This window comes from Brachyhypopomus gauderio, chromosome 10, assembly GCF_052324685.1.
Source record: "Brachyhypopomus gauderio isolate BG-103 chromosome 10, BGAUD_0.2, whole genome shotgun sequence".
NCBI classification, from domain to species: Eukaryota; Metazoa; Chordata; class Actinopteri; order Gymnotiformes; family Hypopomidae; genus Brachyhypopomus; species Brachyhypopomus gauderio.
This window is the reverse complement of record NC_135220.1, coordinates 7449293-7465819: the sequence shown is the minus strand read 5'-3', so window position 1 is coordinate 7465819 and position 16527 is coordinate 7449293. Positions and strand designations below refer to the sequence as shown.

The 16527-nt window shown below is 42.4% G+C and overlaps 1 protein-coding gene across 6 annotated transcripts in view; it reads right to left on the bottom strand.

Moving 5' to 3' along the window:
• Nucleotides 1–16527, bottom strand: part of erbin (erbb2 interacting protein) — a 65434-nt gene that overhangs the window by 30291 nt on the left and 18616 nt on the right. For all 6 annotated transcript variants that reach the window (XR_013133619.1, XM_077019124.1, XM_077019121.1 and 3 more), the window contains 4 exons: nucleotides 11240–11507; nucleotides 7338–7455; nucleotides 1431–1509; nucleotides 1020–1109 (listed from right to left, as the gene is read on the bottom strand). Coding sequence is in view for 5 of the 6 variants with exons in the window: in XM_077019124.1 (XP_076875239.1) it covers nucleotides 1020–1109; nucleotides 1431–1509; nucleotides 7338–7455; nucleotides 11240–11428 (476 nt within the window). In the remaining variant the exon portion in view is untranslated. The remainder of the gene's footprint in view (nucleotides 1–1019; nucleotides 1110–1430; nucleotides 1510–7337; nucleotides 7456–11239; nucleotides 11508–16527) is intronic.

Sequence of the window (16527 nt, the reverse complement as noted above, 5' to 3'; positions counted from 1 at the left end):
CTCCATCCATGTTAAAATTGGTTTAGAAATAAAGTTGACATTTTAAATCGAAGAAAAATGTGCCTTTTTTCTCAGACTGTATTAAAACTAAATGAAGAAAAGTCTGTGATCGGTGGAGAGATTCTTCAATATAAATAACCATAACTTCTATATTTCTCTACAATTCAAAATAAAGTTTTAAATGTAGTCATTTTATAGTATGGACATGACATTGTAATATTCAAAATGAATAAACAAATGAACCTTTATTGATTAATCTTTAAATCAATTAATAAATAAGTCAGGTAATCATTATGGTGAAAAAAAAAATTCTATTAAAAGAGAAAATGCCATAACCTAAAGATTCTGTTAATATAATTAAGACAAAATATGTTAAAAACAGGCATGTAGGCATGATTCATTCATTAATTATTGATATATTAATTACTGTTATTAAAATTACCGGAGACCAGACAAAAAGAAATTGTGCAAATAAAGTTTAAAAGAATTACAAGTATTATGATTATAGTTAGTTTTAATATATAAAATATTTAATTGCAAATTGGAACATACGTACATACTGTACGTAAATAACGTGCTGTACGTTATCCTATCCTAACGCCGTCCTCCTCAGTCCCAAGCCGAGTAACCGTGTATTCTTCTGCCGCATAACCATGTATTCTTCCGCCGCACACACCAAACACCAAGAACCACTTAAATCCAAACAAGGCTTTATACAGTAAATGGGAGACGTGTCGTAACCACAAAAAATCGTAATTCTGAAACCTCTCAGTGGTGACCGAGAACTTTAACCCATGCTCTATTCAAAGTTAACACAAACTTTGTGTGTGTGCAGTCACTTTTTGATATGACATATGCACAATGTCTATGAGTGTTCAGACCAAGAACTGGGACCCTCCCAGAGAGAGAGGAGGTGAGGAATGGCATTGAGTTACCCTTTGATTGATTTACCAATTAATCAATCGAGTAAACAAGAGTGTGTGTATGTATGTGCATGTATGTCTGTCTGTGTGTCTAACCTGCCAAAACTAGCTGGTAGAAATTCTAGGAAAGCATCATTCAAGTAAAGCTGCGTCAAACTGAGTAGCTGTGTGAAGCCTTCTGGAAGCCTGTAGAGAGAACACACACACGCACGGTACATTTCAGAACAATGAGCATGCACAGTGAGATGCCCAGTGCATTAAAACAGTCTAAACATCTCATTCTGCACATGTGAACTAAAGCAGTGACACAGCACTTTGCACTTTTATTCTGCGAGTCCGAGTCTGTGAATCAGGGTCTGTTGGTATGTGGGTCTACAGGTCTGTAGGTCCATCTCCCCAGGGGTTTGTAGCAACATCAGAAGCCTGAGTGGGCCCTTAACCCACCTGGCTGGCCTCATAAAAGCCCCTTTAACCCGGTATGTGCAGGAGAGCAAACAGGACACTTACTTAGAAATGGGGTTCACACTCGCTTCAACAACGGCCAGGACTTTGCAGTTCTTAATATTCTCAGGAAACTCCTGAATACCTGAAATGCACCAAAAACAGGTTGCTATGATGTCATTTCTGTAACACAATACAGTGGAACCTCTGTTAACGACCACAATACGTTCTGAAAAGGTTATCGATATCCGAAATGTTCGCTATCCAAAACAATTTTCCCCATAAGAAATAAAGGAAATACACAGAAAAAATGTGGAGTAGGGTTTACTTAAAAAAAATAGGAAAGTTTTTCCACGTAAAAACAGCAAGTAAATTTACCAAATATATATTTAAGTAATATTTACTCATAATTCTCAATGTATTTAACTACAAATGTTTCAGTAAATGTTACTTTGCAACACATTATGTACACTAATTATACAATTAGATTTTACTACAATGTAGCACCACATTGTCCCATGGCTTTTATTTTTTAGGTAACAGTAGTAGTGTGTTGAAGTTCTTTAATGCTTAACAGCCAAATATTTTGTTTATTACAGTATTAATTTCTGATACAAATCATGCATTAAAATTAGTGCTGTCAATTCCAGGTGCCGCGATTAAAAGTCCTCACCAGGATTTTGCTCAGGCTTCCTGGATTGTGTTGATTCCACTAATTTTACCTGGATTGCTAATTAGAAAATCTAGCAAGCTTGAGCAAAATCCTGGTGAGGACTTTTAATCGCGGCACCTGGAATTGACAGCACTAATTAAAATGCTACATGCAGTGAAATCAATGCATTGCACAAAACATTGTGAAGAAGCTAGAAAAATTGCTCCTTTTATTGCGGCAACATTAACAACTGCTCACAAGCAAAGTGTCAATATCACACGAGAGAAGAACTCTTCACTCTTACAAACACCTATATAAAGCACAACCTCACTCACCACTCTATTCTAGCTACTAGACACGGTAACGCCTAAAAAGAACTCAAGGGGCATTCTGGGTAGATGAATGCCCTGCCCCCTACTAAACAACAATAACATCAGGGCTAGCCTGTGATGCTACAATATATAAAGCTTTAAATATTAAAAAAATATTCACATATTGATATACATAAAAAAAATGACTTCAGCAGCTAAACTACATAACTAAGACGTTAACATGGCGAAACCTTTCCAAAAACACACTTGAATCTAAAGTACTTTCAAATGACTATATCTACACTGTTAATACTTTAATGGTGACCATCCGTATTTCTGAATGTAAATTGCTAATCCTAGTTAGCATAAATTACTTTGCTAATACTTCTGCCAGCCAGGTCAATAACCCGAACTGGAAATAAACTAACATTGCATCAGTTAAGCTAACTGGTTGGTTCGTTAACATGGCAGGCTCAGCTCACATTTAAACATAACATTTATTTAAAAAGTGAAACATGTACGCTAAACGGTACGTTAAATCTCCACTGCACTACGTGTGAAAAATGTTTGACTTCCTGATGTCACTGCGCATGCATGGATCCTGCAAGTGACCTTTTACTTGCTGTTTTCAGTTTTGCTAATTTTAGTCTAAATAGCAAACAATTACAAAAAAACACCAAGTATTGCATATAATTTTACGTGAAATTCTTAAGTAACTTGCCTGTACTAGATGATTCTTTTAGATAGTACTTAAATAAACTTAATTATATTTACAAAGTCAAAAAATATTTTTTGCAGTGTAGAAATAGTTGGATCCTAGCCCCTGGTGACTCGCTAATATATGAAAGTTACAGGCTGTATAGATGTTTTTTTGTGAGAACAGTTATAATACAGTACAAATGGAGATAAATAAACAAAAATATTTTTAAAAGCATTTAGTAAACATAAATATCGTGCAATGATATCAGATACACACATGCCTCGTTCAAACTTGGAAATCATTTCAATTCAATTGTTGGCCACTTCCTATTCACTACACTGCTACTATCACTCTTAATCTTCTTTGAAGCCATGATTGAGGGCTATAATATTAAAATAAAGCACAAAAATCATTAAATAAGAAGTATGCATACAGATAAAGATAAACTACTGACGTTTGATCTGAGATGCTGGTCGATCACGTGTGGGTGACTGCTGTTCGCTATCTGAAATTTAGTTCGCTATATGGTGCAAATTTTTTGTGAAACTTTTGGTCGTTTTGTCAATCGCTATCGGAGGCGTTTGCTAACAGAGGTTCCACTGTACAGCCTTTATGAAGACGCATCCAGATGACACTGCTTCTGCTGAGCTGTGTTTGTAAGGTGCAAGGTGTGTGTGAACTGTGTGCAAATTACTTTTCTGTGTGTGTAAGGTGTGTGGGAATTGCCCTTCTCTGTTTGCAAGTTGTGTGAGGATTACACTTCTGTGAGTTAGCTGTATGTAAGGGGTGTTAGCACCTCCTACAAACACAGGGCTTCCGCTCAAAATTTAAAGTTATGGCAACATCCTGCTGACAGACACTCGCATGCTGTAAATACATGCAGCAAGTAACCACAGGTAATAAATCCCCACACGCACACGCACGGTGGTTAGCATGTTTGCCTCTCAGCACTGGGGTCTTGGGTTCAAGTCCCTATCTGAGTGGAGTTTCCATGTTCTCCCCATGTCTGTGTGCGTTTCCTCCCACAGCCCAAAAACATGGAGGTTAGGCAAGTTAGCAGTCTCTGACAAATTCTCAGAGTGTGTGTGTTTTCATGTTCAATAAACAACAGTTGTCTGTGCATGAATGTGTGTGTGCTTGTATGCTCAGTGGTGGATGGTGCTCTGTCACTAGGGTTTGTCCTCTCTCCCCTTCCTGCACCCCATTCAGTCCCCCAGGGGGCTGTGGATTCTGCTAGAGAGTACACTGTGCACAACTGGTTGCCGCTTCTCGCTGGTGTGTGATTGGTCAAGTAAGACTTGTACCTCTGTTGTAAAGCGACCTTGGGTACCTTGAAAGGCGCTATATAAATCAAATATTCATTCGATATGGGAAAAAAAATCTTATCACGATAACATTTTTCAGTCGATATCAATATATATCATGATATAAATCAAATCACAATTTCCTTTATACTTTAACTGAGAAATACTTTAAAGGATGATAGATAGGACTAAACAGAAATTACATAAAGGACACATGTATAACATTACCAACCATCAAGACGTTTGGGAATATACAGGACTTACATAAAGAACTCATGTTTTATAAATCTACACCAAGATGGACTTTATCCCTCACAACTTTTCCTTTTCTTTTCTGTCTCGCTCTCTAAATTGTTGTTGTCATTGAGACCGGTGTCGGCCAGAGGAGGATGGGTTCCCCCCCTGAGTCTTGGTTTCTCTCAAGGTTTCTTCCTCATGCCCTTAGGGAGGTTTTCTTTGCCACTGTCGACCTTGGCTTGCTCACTGGGGGCTTGGACTCGGACACTTGTAAAGCTGCTTTGTGACAACAACTGTTGTAAAAAACTCTATATAAATAAAATGTGATTGATTGATTGGTCTTTTTTATTTCGGTGACTTATTTGGATGTGTTGGCTATTCCACATAAAGCACATGCCTCTATATTCAACAAGGATTATTTTAATAATATAACCCTTTGTATATTAACCTTTTTAATGGAGGGTTTAATTTTAACTTGAATATCATCTGTAGCATCTTTATGTGCGCGCAAACGAGGGGAGTCAGATTCTGCTGAGGAATTCAGCACAACTGAACTGAATTTCTAAAGCTCTTTAAATGTAGCTAGATAGATAACTAGATGTTTAGACAAAAACTAAGGGTAAAGGTCTTTAAATGTAGATTGCTAGGTAATTAAGCCTGAAAAAGTATATGCCTTAGTTTTCGTCTAAATACATAGCTAGCTACATTTAAAGACCTTTACAAATTCAGTCCCGTTCTATGTAATGAGATACTGTATAATACAACTCTTGTTTCTAGTTAAAAACCTACAGCGTTATTCCCTTCGTCTTACCAGGTTGTTTAGTCTATTTTGTGGAATCGTTCCGAGACATTGCATCATTTTTCTTACCCGTGATAAAACCGCTTATCACTTTATTTCACGTGTAAGCTAAATGCTTTTTAAATGCAGCAAACTAGCTAGGTATTTAGACAGAAACTAAAGCTTAAAATCCCATTTAACACAATGTAGTTTCTATCTAAATATCTAGCTAGTTTAAATAATACAGCTGCTACATCTAAAGAGCTTTACTACTTAAGTCCCATTTAACATAATGAGAAACTGTATAACACAATAGTTGTTTATGCCTGCGTAAAAGCATTTGTACAGAAAAACATCCGTTGTGTTGTGGCTGGATTTGGAGCGTTTCAGAATTTGTTTCAGATATGTAATGCACGCGTCCTCATTTTGAAGAATTTGTTTTGCGTAATTAAATTGTTTTGCGTTCAGCGTGCAGCCTGATAGTGTGCTACGGCATCAGATTGCCTCCGTTGGCGGCCCTACTTAAGGCGGGAAGTGGGAAAAAAACGTTTATTGAATTCTTCTGCCCAAGCTCGTCATAGTCATCGAGGAAATTTATCGTGAAATATCGATATAGCACTAGTACACACACAAGAGAGAGGGAGTGTGTGTATGCAAATGTGAGTCCAGCCCACTACTACTGATCTACTGATGCAGATTTACTGCTGTATCAAGAGGTCTAGGACTCTTAATAATAAGAAATATGTGGAGAACACATAATTCCCATCACTACTTTGTTTATGTATCTGTCTAATCCAAGATTCTGACACAGTTCCAATCTTTAAATCTAGACTTAAGACTCAGCTATTTAATCAAGCCTTCAGTTAATATTCCCCTTGTAAGGTTTGGGGCTCGGGGGCCCCCAAACGTTGGGATTTCTGATAATCTGAGATGTTGATGCTGTCATCCAGCTGTGCCATGGCATCATTCTAGTTGTGCCAATGACTTGACTGGAAAGCAATGCCTCAGTGAGCCCTCATGACTGTGGTCACCTCTGAACCCCTTCCTTTAGATATGCTGCTATAGATTAGCCTGCCGGAACCACATGCTAATCACTGGCACGTGAGCTATGTATGTTTAAATCAATAGTGGTTTAAATTGATGTCCACACACTCAGTCTGTATTGTCTATCTTTTTGCTTGCTTCTAACCCCCCACGTGGAAAGAACACTGAACCATGGCCTGTGAGCTGGTGTTGTGCCTGAACACATCCACTCAGCTCTGTGTTGTGTGTGCTCTAGCTATAGCACAAATAGCTGGAACACCTGCTTATCGCCAAGCGGCAGTACTGGAAGGAAGTGATGTCACAGAGGAGTGAAAGTATGGTGCAGCGGCCTCAGCACAGGCCCAAGCATGTATGCACAACACCCCAGAGAGAGAGAGAGAGAGAGAGAGAGAGAGAGAGAGAGAGAGAGAGAGAGAGAGAGAGAGAGAGAGAGAGAGAGAGAGAGAGAGAGAGAGAGAGAGAGAGAGAAGCAGACAGAAACGGAGATGGAGAGAGACACAGAGATCGAGACGTAGAGACGCACACACAAGCGGCGAGATAGTGAAACAGACACATGGAGAAATGGAGACACACAGAAACAGAAAAAGAGAGAGAGACATGGACACATGGAGAAACAGAGACACACAAAAAGAGAGAGACTGACACATGGAGAAAGAGACACACAGAAACAGAGAGAAAGAGAGCATGTCATCATGTCTGAGATACAGGTCTCACCCAAACCTGCTGAGCAGGGTGCCTGTGTGTATGTGTCTGTACGTGTGCGTGTCATTGCAGGAGGAAGTGACTGACGAACTCCAGATCATCATCATCATCATCATCAGGTCAGGATACATGCATAATGTGTGACATGATGGTGTGAGTATACACTGAGGATTTCATCTCTGTGGTGTAGGTGTGTAGGTGCTTGGCGTAGATAGGAGCAGGGCTCAAGGTGTTGCAGGCCTTACTGTTTTTACTGACGTCCAGCTCTCTGAGGTTGACCAGATTAGCGATGGCTGGCGGCAGGACACTCAGGTCGTTGTCTGGAAGACTCAACCGGTGCAGTAACTGACAGTTGAACAGTTGCTGTATGAGATGGAGGGAGACAGAGGGAGATGGACAGAGATGGAGGAAGATGGAAGGAAAGGCAAAAAGAGAAAGACAAAGAAAGAAAATGGCCAGCAAGAAAGCCAGAAGACAAGAAAAGATTAAAATCAAAATAATGCTCGAGTTAAGGCATTATTACACCATACATCATGTAAATTACCCACTAGGTCATAAGGCTAACCAAGCCGGTATTAGGATGGATAACATCAAGGCAAAATGAGGTTTAGAGACGGATCAGGAGTTAAAGGGCCTGTGTGAGGAGCCGTAAACCAATAGAGTCTCATTACTGTGGACAGGAACTCGCTATCACAAACAGGCATCTGTCACAGTGGAAGGACATAAAGTGGATTCTCTTGAGATGCTGTCTATTAATATAAATAATCCGGCTACAAATAAGAACACATTCTCACTATGTTTACAGACCGCCAGGGCCCTACTCAGACTTTCTAAACGATTTTAGTGATTTTGCAGCATGTTTACTGGTATGCAGTGACAAAATAATAATTGTAGGAGATTTTAACATACATTTTGATAAAGCAGAGAATCCGCAGAAAAGGGCATTTACTTCAATACTGTATCCGCATTACACAAAATGTAACGGGACCTGCTCATAATTGCAATCATACCCTAGATAAAATGTATCGCTGGGTATCGATGTAGATAACAAACATAATATGTGCTCGTGCAAACCACAGCAATCTCCAACCAGGATCAGGTGTCATTCGAGCTACATCATAGCCTGAATACCCGCTCGTCTCCTTAGCATTGTATAAAATGCTCGATAAATTATTCAACCGCAACACAGTTTATTGAAACCCTCCCAGACTATTACTTCAACCTACTCACCATCGGATCCAAAGGAGTTAGTCTAAGCGACTGCTTAGAGAAAACCTGCAGATCAGCTCTAGATATAGTAACTCCACTAAAATATAAAAAGTTCAGATTTTTTTTTCCATGGTACACAGACAAAACTCGAAACTTAAAACAAACAGCATGTAATTAGAGCGGAAATGGCGATCGACTAAGCTGGAAGTATTCCACTGTGCCAGGAAGGATAGCATTATTGAGTACAAAGGGGTTCACTAAAGCACGCTCAGCTTACGTAGCCTCACTGAGAATAATAAAAACCAAAATACTAGATTCCTTTTAAATACAATTTCTAATATAGCTCAGGTGCTGAACCTCAGATTCCAGGAAACCTAACTACTAATGTCTTTATGGATTTCTTTGATAAAAAAAATAGGCTGAATTGGCTCCCAGTTAAATTCTGTATTGATTTTAAAATTCTTCTATTAACCTATAAAGCACTGCATGGGCTTGCTCCTGATTACCTCCAAGAAATTATCTCCAATTATGAACCCCCACAACTACTAATATGACAAGATGCTGGCCTCTTATTAGTTCCAACAATTAATTAGGTAACAGCAGGAGGAAGAGCCTTTTCTTACAAGGCCCCCCAACTACAGAATAACCTTCCAGAATGTGTCCAGGACTCTGACTCGGAGTCTCAATCTTTAGGTCTTGGTTGAAAACTTATTTAGTTTAGCGTTTGGTAATTAATGTGCCCCTTATATAAAGGTACAGATCCAGGGGTTCATGGGCAAAGGGTTTTATGGTCAACTGGGGCACTGGTACCGTCATTGTGTCACTGCACGTGGTCACTCAAGTTTGTTGACGGTGTAGTGGATAGATGTCAATGTCTCAGGATGCTCCCAAGTCTGTGTTACCTTCTGGTTCAGCCCTTTCAGCTAGGCTATAATAATTCAATGCCGGAGTTGCTGCCACACTCCAGAAATGTTTAAATTTCCTCTGTCCCACATACAATCCCATACAGAGCAAATTGTCCCTCTTTTCTCTTTACAAATGGCTGCACTCCTATCGGAGAAATAACGAGATGAGGAGAGATGAGCTTGAGATTCTGCCTAACCAGCTGTGGATGAAGGATCAACACACTGCCCTGACGCCTCTCACCACCCCAAATTCTCCCCTTTTATGGCTGTATATCCACGACTCTGGACTACTATTAGACCATCAAGAAGTCTAGGACTCTTAAGAATAAGAAATACGTAAAGAACACAATTCCCATCACTACTTTGTTTATGTATCTGTCTAATCCGAGATTCTGACACAGTTCCAATCTTTAAATCTAGACTTAGACTCAGCTATTTAATCAAGCCTTCAGTTAATATTCCCCTTGTAAGGTTTGGGGCTCTGGGGCCTCCAGACGTTGAGATTTCTGGTAATCTGAGATGTTGATGCTGTCATCCAGCCATGTTATGGCATCACTCTAGTTGTGACAATGACTTGACTGGAAAGCAATGTCTCAGTGAGCCCTCATGATTGTGGTCACCTCAGAACCCCTCCCTTTAGTTATGCTGCTATAGATTAGCCTGCCGGAACCACATGCTAATCACTGGCACGTGAGCTATGTATGTTTAAATCAATGGTGGTTTAAATTGATGTCCACACACTCAGTCTGTATTGTCTATCTTTTTGCATGCTTCTACCCAAGACGATTACATGCAAGCACCTACAAACACCTGGGAGATGGTAAGGCTTGACGTTGGATGTAATGCCGCAAGAGGACGTGCTGATGCTAGCTCCTACCTGAGGCTCACCATCTGCACCGAAGGAACTGTGACTACTTGGCCGGGGAACAAGAACCTTAACTCTAGCTGTAGAACCACGGACTTGTGCTAATGGGTGCCCAATGGAGGATGGGTTCCCTTTTGAGTCTTGGTCCTCCCGAGGTTTCTTCCTAATCCCCACCATCATAGGGAGTTTTTCCTTGCCACTGTCGCCTTTGGCTTGCCCATTAGGGATCTGGACCCATACGATTGTAAAGCTGCTTTGTGACAACATGTGTTGTAAAAAGCACTATATAAATAAATTTGACTTTGACTTAATTATTGTTGTCTTGGTTCCTCTCAAGGTTTCTTCCTCATGCTCTTAGGGAGTTTTTCCTTGCCACTGTCGCAAATGTTACATTGTGTGAGATCAGTGTGACCAGTACACAGCAACACGGCCTGAATGGAGGGCAGTGACATAGTGCTCCATGTACACAGTCTCACAGTGTAGTTTGTGACCAGTACCAGTACTGAAATCCAGGGAACTTTGCTGGTACTTATTCCAGGGAACAGTACTGGTTCAAATGGTACTCAACCCCAATCTATATGCACACACTCAGACACCAAAACAATTTGGAATCTCCAATTACTGCCATTAGAGGATCTGTGGCCTAAAGTGTAATGAAAACAGCTCTGATCTCTCATGGCTTTCACAAGTCACATCATTTCAGTCTACAACTTCACAGCAGACAACAGATTGTTCTAATGAGCTTTAGTGTGTGAAGTCATGAGCTAAACAGGAGTCTGATATAGGGCTGGGCGATATGGGAAAAAAATCTTATCATGATAGTTTTTTTTTCATATCGGTCAATATTGATATACATCACGATATAAATCAAATCACTACTTCCTTTATGAAATGAACACAACTATAACACAACTCTTGTTTCTGGCTAAAACCTGCAGAATGTTATTCACAACAGTTGTTATACAGTGTAAAGGTTGTGATATTGTCTTCAGACATAGATCATAGCCACCAGGGTTCATAAACAGCATTATAAATTTGTTCAGTCCGCAGTGTGTTAACAGAATATCAAGACGCTACAGATTGACTCGCAGAGTTAAGGGTGAGGAACACTGTGATTCGCAGGGTTAAGGGTGGTGAGCAAGCAGGAAAGGCCCAGCTGGACACATACTTTTGGCAGTTCCTCAATCTGGTTGGCATCCAGGTAGAGCTCCTCCAGGGTCTTCTCAAAGCTGAAGACTTCCTTGGGCACCTGCTCCAGGCTGCAGTGGGAGTAGTCCAAGGAGGTGACGGTCTCCTCCTCCCCACGCAGACATCGGCACGGCACCAGCCGCACCAGTAGACTTCGCTTAGAGCTCATCCTCTCACACACACACACACACACACGCACGCACGCACGCACACACACACATGCACACACACGCACAACTCCTCAAGCCCTGGATGAGAGAAAAGAAGTGAGAAGGGGTTGAGTGTATGTGTGCATCAATAACTATTGCTATAGCTCAGAATGACCTCTCTGTAAACCTGTCTGTAAACATGTCTGTATTACAAAGTGCTGTACAACTAAAATATAATGCTGTTTTCTGACACATGACAATAAACCAGACTTGATCATAATGTATCAGTTCTGACAATACTTAGAAGACAGAGAGGCTGTAATATTCATTTTTCACAATGATGATCCACACACCCTTTAACCTTGAACTTTGTTATCCATAATACTTTAGGCAGGCACACTCATGAGACATAATCACAAGCCAGCCAATCAGAGGAAATTGGCAGGACTCCAAGGTTTCATGCACACGCACATGCATACACGCACACGCAGGGCAGCAGGATAAGTGGCATTGCACTTATCTGGGTGGAGACGGGACAGGACAGGAAACTGGGACAGTTGCGCAGTAGGTACTAGCCACAGATGAGGTTGAGACGGTCATCATCAGAGAGACCGGTAAACAGAGAGACTGGTACGCCAGCCCCCACACTCAAACACGCAGTCAAGACCGCACTGCAAAAAGGAGCTGAAGGAAAAGGAGCTGAAGACTTCAGCTTCAGAAGAGGTCAGGGCTGGCTAAACATAGTCAGCACAAAGCAGAAGAGCCACGGTTCTCCCTTGGTAAAACGGGACTTCAAACGCCGGTTAAACAACATTACAGACTGAACGACTGATCAGGGTTTTGATTTACTGGGCATTTACCAGACCGCTGAGGTAAAATCCCAACTCCACATGTCTCAAAATGACAGCATGGGTTAATGGAGACATGGAGGCTGCAGCAGCACAAAGTCCTCTCCCACCTGGAGGTGCAGGAGGGCACGAGAGGAGAACTCAGCAGGACCACCGGAGAAGTGTGGGACTGAAACCTTCCTGAAGAAGGTGGTGCCACTGCAGCATGGGCCGGCAGTATGACCCAGAGCGGAAGCGGACAGCCATGGTGAGGCATAACGTAGCTCACACACATACAGGGCATCTTTCTGCTCCCCAATCAGCTCACTGGTAACAAAGGCAGAGTGAGTGCGTGAGTAAGTGAGGAAAAGGAGTGAGTGAGTGAGGAAAAGGAGTGAGTGAGTGACTGAGTGGCTCGCTCACTCCTTTTCCTCACTCACTCACTCCTTTTCCTCACTCACTCACTCCTTTTCCTCACTCACTCACTCCTTTTCCTCACTCACTCACTTTCCTCACTCACTCACTCACTCACTTTCCTCACTCCCTCACTCACTCACTTTCCTCACTCCCTCACTCACTCACTTTCCTCACTCCCTCACTCCCTCACTCACTTTCCTCACTCACTCACTCCTTTTCCTCACTCACTCACTCCTTTTCCTCACTCACTCACTCCTTTTCCTCACTCACTCACTCCTTTTCCTCACTCACTCACTCCTTTTCCTCACTCACTCACTCACTTTCCTCACTCACTCACTCACTTTCCTCACTCACTCACTTTCCTCACTCACTCACTTTCCTCACTCACTCACTCACTTTCCTCACTCACTCACTCTCTTTCCTCACTCACTCTCTTTCCTCACTCACTCACTCAGCTCCTTTTCCTCACTCACTCACTCAGCTCCTTTTCCTCACTCGCTCACTCAACTCCTTTTCCTCACTCACTCACTCAACTCCTTTTCCTCACTCACTCTTACTCAGTATCGTTACACAGAAACATAAAACTGCCTTCCACAGGCTGTGTAGGACAAACGTCTGCCCTACTGCATTGCTCCACTAAAGAAATTCAACTCTCGCAAAATGTACGGGAGTGTGCCATCACAAACGCAGACAATGGTTTACAGACAGAGACACTCAAAGACGCATGCACGCACGCACACACACAGACATGCGCACGCATGCACACATAGATCCACACAGACGCACACACACAGATGCGCACGCAACACACAAATGCATGCACATGCACACCTACGCGGACACACATGTCCTCGATGAGATCTCTACCAGCGGAGTGATTCCCCTCTGTGCATCCACAAATCTATTCCCACCACACAGTCTGTAATGCCCTTGGGGTGCTGCCATAGCTATAGAGCCAGAAGGCCTGGCTGTCAGAACAGAGGGGTGCAAACCCTGCCACCACTCACTGTTTGAGTGCCACCAGTTACTGCGGGAAGCTGCACATGAGGTCATACGTGTGTGTGGGATAAAAGGCTGATCACCCGGACCACGCTGAAATACGCCGGATCACAAAGGACCAGACTGGACCACACAGGACCACACAGTGTCCTGCTCTTACAAGAGGAAATGAGTACTGCAACGTTGCTCTTCAACATCTGGTGCCCTCAGAGGTCCTCAACCGCACATCAGTCCACACACACACACGTGCACAAAACCTTTATGTTCCATGACATCTTCTCATTTCCCGTGAGAAGACAGCAAGACAGAGACAGGGAGACAGCTAGAGCAGATTCTCTCACATCTCTTGCCTTCACGTGGGCCTGAGACGTCCAACCACACACGAGCTGGTCAAGTCAAGCGCAGGGCCACTGTTATTTAAAGACCATTGCAGGTCAATCTCCGCCACAAAGCGAGATATTAGCACAAAAACCCCCCAGCCACGCGCCCATTTGATTCACACTGTCAGGGGAGCGAGAGGGACACATCAAGTGGAGAATTATGCCAAGCTGAATTATGCCACACAGCGCCACCACACCCTGGTGGTAGGGGACTGACACACAAATAACCAGCTCCTCCTACACGTTTCACAAGTACTCGTGTTCCCATGGCAGGGTCCAGGGCCTCCAAGAACGGATTCAATGGCTCCCTTCTGGTACGGGAGCAGTAAAGAACATGTGATCACTGAGTTCTTATCAGGCTGGTGAGCTCATGTACATGCCCAAGCTGTAAAGAACACCATGTATCTGCGCGCGCGTGTGTGTGTGTGTGTGTGTGTGTGTGTCCCAAGCCATGAGGTCAAAGACCGAGGGAGTGTGTGGTGTTAAGAAGAAGGTTAGGTGTGTGTTACTCTTATCAGTGAGCAGGAGATGAAGTATCTTCTCCACCTCCGGCACACCCTGAAGGTGTCAGAGGATCCCTCAATAATTCAGGGAGATTATGAGAGAGACAGAGAGAGAGCGAGAGTGATATCAGGCAGAAGAAGCAGCTCATGACTGGACATCAGTTTCTTACGTAATTAATTTAATTTAAAAATTGTCTTGAAGTTCAATTATGTTTCTCTGCACACTATACAAGTGTCAGTCGAGCAGCCTCCCTTTAAGGGAGTCCGGTCCCTGGGGACTCGAGACACTCCAGGTTTCTGTTCCGCTACAGGTCATCTTGAAGCACTGAAGAAGTGCTCCTGAATACAACCTGAACAGAACAAAAAACTGGGTCAGCTGGGTGCCCTCGAGGATCGGACAGAATACTTAGGCTGTTAAAGGTCTTCAGAACATTTCTCCATCGTGCCAATTTTAACATTAAATCGAGCCAAAACGTCTGCACTCGTGAAAGGATGGCACACTGTGTAAGAGGGTGGAGGTACCTCCCGGCTAAAGGGGGAGAACATAGGGCAGGGGTGAAGGGGATGGAGTTAGGCCTTGGGTGAGGGGGTGGAGCTACACCTGAAGTAGGGCGAGGTACATCTACGGGTATCGGTGAAGAAGGCAGAGGAACCTGCTTCTCTGGTTTTGGTTCTCACCATTCACCTGCGAGCGAGCTCCGTCATCCTGAGGGACTGAAAACAAAGCATGCCATTGTCCTTCTGCCACTGCTCGCGGGGGGGGGGGGGGGGGGGGCTCCGCCACACACCACAGCTAACAACACTAACTCATGTTTCAATTCCAACACCACTAACCCCGCTAATGCACGCTTCACTGCAAACACCACTAACACTCCTAACTTATGCTTCACAGCAAACACCACTAATTTGTGTGTCACTGTAAACACTGCTAACTCGTGCTTCAATGCTAACCCCCATAACACCACTGACATGTTTCACAAGTTTCACTGCTAACACAAAAGGCAGAAATAACTTCAGAAAACACGCAGTGAAAACACTGAAGCTGAACAAGACAACAGCAGAACAGCAGACTGTGTCTTCAAATGAGTCGTGTCTGAAGCTCCAGCACACCATGGATTTGTGAGGAACACTTAGTCTCTGCATTTCAGTACTGTAGACTAGGGATGTCCCGATCCAGCTTTTTGAACTTCCGATCCAATACCAATATTTATTTGCACTTCCGATCAGATACCGATATCAGCCAATACGATACCGGCCTATCTGAGTATGTATTAAAGTTTAAAATTATTTAGCCAACTTACTTTGTTGTCATACTCGTGCTGAAAAGCGTTTTACTCTTGATAACAAGAAGCCAGCTGAATTAGGTGTGTTTGAATAATACACAATGGTTGGTAAGGAGAAACTGACTTGTTTATTTAGCAATTAATAAACTCAAAATAGACAAAATAATAAATAACAAACAGAAATGGCATCAGTAAACCAAGGCTTAAAAAGCCATAAGTGCAAATAATATTGTAAATTGTATTTTTAAAAGTGGCAGTTTGTCACGGTTCGCAAACGTTTCTGCCAGTGTTAGTTGGATAGGACCTTTCTTTTTGTCTTTGGTTTTCTTCATGTTGTTTATGGTGGTATTTCGCTAAATGCTTGATTAGATTGGATGTATTAAAAGTTCTTACAGGTTTACCACCATGCTTGACTTTACTGTGGCATATGTTGCACTCTACCTCTTCGTCTTTGTCGTCCTTTAAGGTAGAATAATCCCACACATGACATTTTTACCGATAACTTCAAATTTATTTACATGACCGCCGCTGAGCTAAATTGGGGAGATGCTATGCTCGTGTACTGGAAAATGTGGACCGGATTTTACGCTCACTAAAAACTGGAATGGATTATCTAAATGGGTGCGTTGGAAAACCCGGAAAAAAAATTCGGGAGTCTGGATCGGCATTTTCTCGTGCCTGCCGATACGATACCCATACACATTTTTTTA